This window comes from Coffea eugenioides, chromosome 3, assembly GCF_003713205.1.
Source record: "Coffea eugenioides isolate CCC68of chromosome 3, Ceug_1.0, whole genome shotgun sequence".
NCBI classification, from domain to species: Eukaryota; Viridiplantae; Streptophyta; class Magnoliopsida; order Gentianales; family Rubiaceae; genus Coffea; species Coffea eugenioides.
In genome coordinates this window covers 37288707-37294706 of record NC_040037.1, presented here as the reverse complement: position 1 = coordinate 37294706, position 6000 = coordinate 37288707, and the positions used below count along the sequence as shown (strand labels likewise).

Below are 6000 nucleotides of genomic sequence, written 5' to 3'. Positions count from 1 at the left end.
AAATGAGTATTATTGGATAACCCATCAAATCCAATTAACCCATTTAGTATTATCTTTCCCCAAACCTCTTCTCTTTCCCCACCCATTTTCTTTTCAGATTTTTCAATTTGTCATGATGTTAACTGCTTTTGTTTCATTATTATTATTATTATTTTTTAGTTTTATCTTATCATTTTATTTTCTCTTAATTTTAACCTGCTCATCTTTCAACATTACCAATTTATGACAAGTTTTAGCCTCTTTTCCTACCTTTGCAAAATGAAATTTTAAATTTATACAAGGAAAAAAAATGTTAGGGGTTCACAATTTTGGATTAAGTTTTTATGTTAACTTTTATAGTACTTAGTTTAAATTTTTATATTCTTATTGTTCAATTATTAAATAGTATGTAATTTTGCAACATAAAGTACGGATGGAAAAAAATTGATAATTAGGTTTATTGAACATTATAAGTAAATATTTAAAACTAATAATGAGTGCAAAGGGTGGTATAAATTGATAACTTAGTTTGCAAAAATGAATTTAAATAAGTTTATAAAAAGTTAAAATAAATAGGTTATAAATGAGTATTTGGGTTATCCAATTCATTTTTTGACTTACCCATTTATACCCATCTAATTAAATGGATATGAATGAGTTGACTCACTAATACCTATTACCCATTTTATCCAATCCAAACCCGCCCAAATCACCCATTTTGACACTAAGACTATCTGATCTGACAAAATTTAGGCACAGAAAAAGGTAGTTGGATCCACATGCCCTACCTGAGACTATCTGATTTGACAAAAGTTCATGTTCCGAAGAAAACATGCACTAGTGTTAAACATGTTGGATCCTTCAATCGTTGTTAAAAATGCCGTAACTTGTATGGGAAGAAACAAGTATGTTAATAACTAGGAAAGTCTTGCCTAATCAGAATATTCAATAATGCTCAGTTCAACTCTCGTGTCTGAATGGTTCTCTGCAATCACCTCTGTGATTGCATAGAATGATTCATGTAGGGCCAATTTCAATTTAGAAGATGAGATTGAGTTTGAAATACAAATGAAACTTGTTATAAATTTGCCCGTTATCATTCTTTTTTACCTATGTTTCCTTAGTATTGCTGTTTTAGTGCTTACATTGCTCTATGCAATTAAAACTTACAATTGTAGGAGCCTCATTTCTCTCCAGTCTCAATCATCCCGTAAAATTTACCGATGTGGATGGGAGATATTAACGAATAGCTGTGACAATTGTATTTGTCTAATGAAAATGTGATCCACATTTTAAGTGCATCATGATTGTCCAAGAATACTTCGCAAGTTGTCTGTCACCTACAACGTTATATATACAGCACGCCTCCCTATTTCTCAACATTGAATTGTTCATCCTTAGGAAGCCAGAGAAAGAGTTCATAAAAGATCCCTCTCAGGCTTCTACTCTCTGCTCCCCAATCTCAATCTGTCCTTACCAAATAGTATTTATGGAGAAAATTGAACTAGTGATGGTCATGGCGCCAATGATGGGGCACTTAGTACCAGCCATCGAGCTAGCTAAGATAATGCTTCAAAAAGCAAATTGTCTTTCAATCTCGTTCCTCATGATGAATTCAACATTCGACCCCGAAGCCACTGCCAAAATCGAGTCTCTCACTGCCTCGTGCAAATTTGATCGCCTTCATTTCCGTCACCTTCCGATGCCAGACATCTCTCAATGGAATATTCCACATCAAGGAATCTACCTTCATCAACTCACCGAGTTTCACAAGTCTAATGTACGAGAAACAGTCTCTAAAATCAAAGGTTTTGCAGGGATTATTGTTGACATGATAAACACGCCAATGATGGATATAGCTGACGAGCTCAGTGTTCCTAGCTACATCTTTTTCACTTGTAGTGCGGCCTGTCTTGGCGTTATGCTCCATTTCCAAGCACTTGAAGATCAGCAAACTATAAAAACATTGCATTTACTCCAGAGAGAAACTAAATTGGTCATTCCTAGTTTTACCAACGAAGTTCCAATTGGTGTACTCCCAATATTTACAACTTCCGAGAGAGTTTGGTCAGGCAGGTTCTTGAAGCATACTCGCAATTATAGAAGAGCAAAGGGCATCATTATCAACACTTTTGCTGATTTTGAATCTCAGGCTATTGATTCTTTGTCAATGAAACATTCTTACGGTACAACAGGAGTGCCAACCATCTATCCTGTGGGATTAATCCTGAATAGATCTCAAATCCAGGCAGAATCCACTAAAGGCCATTTAGAAGTGATTTATTGGCTGGATGATCAGCCTGCAAAGTCGGTGCTTTTCATCTGTTTTGGAAGTACAGGAAGTTTCAAATTAGATCAAGTGAAAGAAATAGCACTGGGCCTTGAAAAAAGTGGCTATCGGTTTATTTGGGTTCTTAAGAGGCCCTCGGCTATAAAAATAGGATTTGCAGGGGAAGTTGAGAATCATGGAGCTCTTCTACCAGAAGGATTCTTGAATCGAACAGCTTCGATTGGAAAGGTTGTCAGCTGGGTTCCACAATTGGCTATTTTGTCACACCCGGCTGTGGGCGGATTTGTCTCGCACTGTGGTTGGAATTCAACGTTGGAGAGTATTTGGTGTGGTGTGCCAATTGCTACATGGCCGTTGGTTGCAGATGAACAATTGAATGCCTTCCAATTGGTGAAAGAGTTAGGAATAGCTGTGGAAATTAGTTTGGATTACAACGAAGCCAATGAGCATCAACCATTGGTGAAAGCAGGACAAATAGAGAAAGGAATAAGGGAAGTGATGGATGGTGAGAACGAAGTCCGGAAAAGGGTGAAAGAGCTTAGTGAGAAAAGTAGGCAGGCTATCAAGGAAGGTGGATCATCTCATGTGACCTTTGAGAATCTCATACATACTATCTGCAGCAGCCTTCCTAAGTCTGGCGTTTGAATTGCTAAACTTGGGGATTTGAAGGGTGAAACTTGTGTGCTGAACTGAAATGTTAATTTGCTCTATTTGTAAAGTTACATGTGTTTGATTAAAACTGTCAACAAACGGTAGGGGTCTGCTGAAATCCCCACCACAGCAGGTGGATTTCTTTGTTGCTCCCCATTGGAAAGGAAGCTCCAGCTAGAGAGAATATCAAGAGGACATGTAAATTGCTGAATGCAAATAATGAGCAAGTTTTTGTTTTTGTTTAAAAAAAAACACATCCTTGGATGGGCTTATTGTATTGTTTTTGTTCCTTTTCCATTAATTTGTTCGCCACAGTGAATAAGTGCAAAAGCCTCTTCAGTGAATATTGTAAAGTGGAAACAATAGGACAAATGCTACCTTCTTTTTTTGTTCAATATATATTGTTAGTCTAATTACCTATTACTCATAGGAGTGGCAATTCTCGACACGATTCGAAAGCAAAGCTCAAATCTAACACTAGATTAGTGAGTATAGCCCACAAAGCAAACAAATCCAAATCAGATCAAACATGGGTTGACTTGTTCGACCCGACTAACGCGTTTAGTGTGTTAAGTTTGACCCTAAACCCGATTAACTCATTTAATGTGTAAGTTTATAATATACTAAATAAATTGGAAGCATACATTAAATAAAAAACTAACCAAGGCTATTAATTAGTATTACAAGAATAGAATCATGAGTATTATGCAAAATCAAGATATTTTATTTGTGAAAGTATCATAGTTTTGTTTTCATCCATGATCTTTTTTATTAAAAAAGGAAACAAAAAAATTACTATAAGTACCTTATGCGAAATCTAGGATTGGGTAGCAACTTTCTATATTTTTATGGAAACTCCATTATAGAAAAGTTCATCTTACCACAAGGTGAGAAAGGTCAAAAAAAAAAAAGAAGCTAAGAAAACATGTTATTTAGATCGGATTCAAGCAATTTGCAAAATTAGCCAGTCGTGTTCGGGTCAGGAGAGTTGACTCATTTAATTTTTCGAATTGCGTTCGAGTTGACTGGTTGTCCAGAACATATGGGTATCAACCTGACCCGTTATCCTATGTTCGAACCTAATTCTCATCCCCTATAAATTAGTCATTATTCTAATCATTTTTATTTTATCTAGAAACCATAATTCACCGATTCCCATCCCCTATAAATTACTCATTATTCTAATCATCTTTTATTTTATCTTGAAACCATGGGCCTGTTTGGAATCCGAGTTTTTTACCAAATTTTTTAGCTACTAGTTTTTTAACAACTTTAGTTACAGGAATCCAAAAAAATTTATCAAATTTTTTAACCTACACACTTCAAAATATCTAATACACAAAAAACTTCCTCTTTTCTTCTTCTTTCTCCCCCACTCCGATCCACCACACCTTTATCGCCGGCCACCATCTCCGCCGCTGCTTCCGGCACCGGTCACCTATTCCAGCGCCGGCCTTCCTTTTTTTTTTTTTCTTTTCAAACAAACTGGTCTTCTCCAGAGCCTTACCAATGACTATGGCCCAACCTTTTACTACCACTCCTCCCGCTCCTCCTTCTCCTCCTCCAACGACAGCGACGGCGACTAAGTACTACTTCACAACCATTTCCAACAATGGTGGTGTTTCAACCCCACCCTCATTTTCGACTCAGGAGGGCCAACTCATCAAACCTCGCTCGAGTCAACTCGCTCCCAACTCACCATTCCGCTCCTCCGAGCAGAAGAGGAGAAGAAGAACTAACAGCAACAACGAGCATGGAAACGGTGACGGCCGTAGTAAAAACAAGCTGAAAGCCACCAGAGGTGGCCACCGTGTGCGGCTGCCAGTGCCCTGCGCCGCCCGTATCTTCCAGCGAGCTCGGCCATCTCACAAACGGCCAGACGGTGGAGTGGCTGCTTCGAAATGTTCACCTTCTGTCCACCTCGGAAACCTCCTCCACCGTTATTGCCTCTAATAGTTCTCCGACTACTGCCTGGTCTCAATTCCCGAAGCAGGAACCCTATGAGATATTTCCGGCGGAGGGAGAAGGACTGTTTGACACGATGTCGTTTACATCGCTATTGATGCAAGCAGCTGGTTCTCTGGCTTCGGGAGAGAGAGGGGGAGGGTGAAAGGGAGTAGAGGGGAGAGGGAGAGGGAGAGGAAAAAGAGGGGAAGAGAAAAGGAAAAAAAATTTGGGACCATGGTTGTTGGTTCTTCAACGCTGAAGGCAGAGGTGGCGGGGGAGGGAAGGAGGAGGGGGAAGGAAGAAGAAGAAGAAGAAGAGAGGAAAGAAAGAGAAAAAGAAAGAAAAGAAAAAAAATTTGAACCATCTACTGGTTCTTCAATGTCGGAGGCAGAGGTGATGAGGGAGGGAAGGGGGAGGGGGAAGGAAGAAAAAGAAGAAGAAGAGAGGAAAGAAAAGAAACAGAAAAAAAAGAAAAAGAAAAAAAAAAGAAAAGGAAAAAACATTATCATCTTAAAAAAAATTTTCAAAAACTTTTACAGTGCACTACAGTAAAGTTTTAGACAAACTTTCAAAAAAACTCAGGTTCCAAACGAGGCCCATAATTCACGAGAAAAATTACTACACAGGTGCCTATTCCCACTATGCAGGCCTTGACCCTTGGGACTGGTTTACAACTTTTGGGCCTCACAGCAATAGCAACACATCTAAGAAAGCGATCAATGAGTAGTTAAGTTACTTTTTTTTTTTAATACAAAGGAGACGCAAACTGCCTTTTAACATTGTACTAGGCGTGGGGTTGTAACCCCAATTATATCAGCTCCTAACATTTCCCTTAGTCCTGTCGGTGGTTCTTCCATTGGTCCACCTGGTAGCTGTAGCTTGATTGCTTCCTTTGCCAGCTAGTCTGCGCATCTATTTCCTTCCCTCCAGATATGTTGCAACTTGCATGACCATTCCCTGCTCCTCATGCTTCTAATATGCTTAATCAAGTTATGGTAAGGCGATGTGGCCACTGCATCTTCTATCAACTCCAATCCTACTTTTGAATCTGACTCTATGATTACATCTCTGTAGCCTTTCCCCCAAGCCAACTGCATCCCTTTAAGAATTCCCTACAGCTCAGCTGCTATATT

The 6000-nt window shown here is 38.8% G+C and overlaps 1 protein-coding gene across 1 annotated transcript; it reads left to right on the top strand.

Annotated features, from left to right (window-relative positions):
• Positions 1–1331: 1331 nt before the first annotated feature.
• On the top strand, positions 1332–3315 carry LOC113764755 (anthocyanidin 3-O-glucosyltransferase 2-like). The gene has a single exon (XM_027308733.1). It carries the CDS (start codon positions 1469–1471, stop codon positions 2912–2914), a length of 1446 nt encoding a protein of 481 aa, XP_027164534.1. The 5' UTR covers positions 1332–1468; the 3' UTR covers positions 2915–3315.
• Positions 3316–6000: the final 2685 nt, after the last annotated feature.

Coding starts and splice junctions, on each gene's coding strand:
- LOC113764755 (XM_027308733.1), top strand. CDS start 1,469: ATGGAGAAAATTGAACTAGTGATGGTCATGGCGCCAATGATGGGGCAC.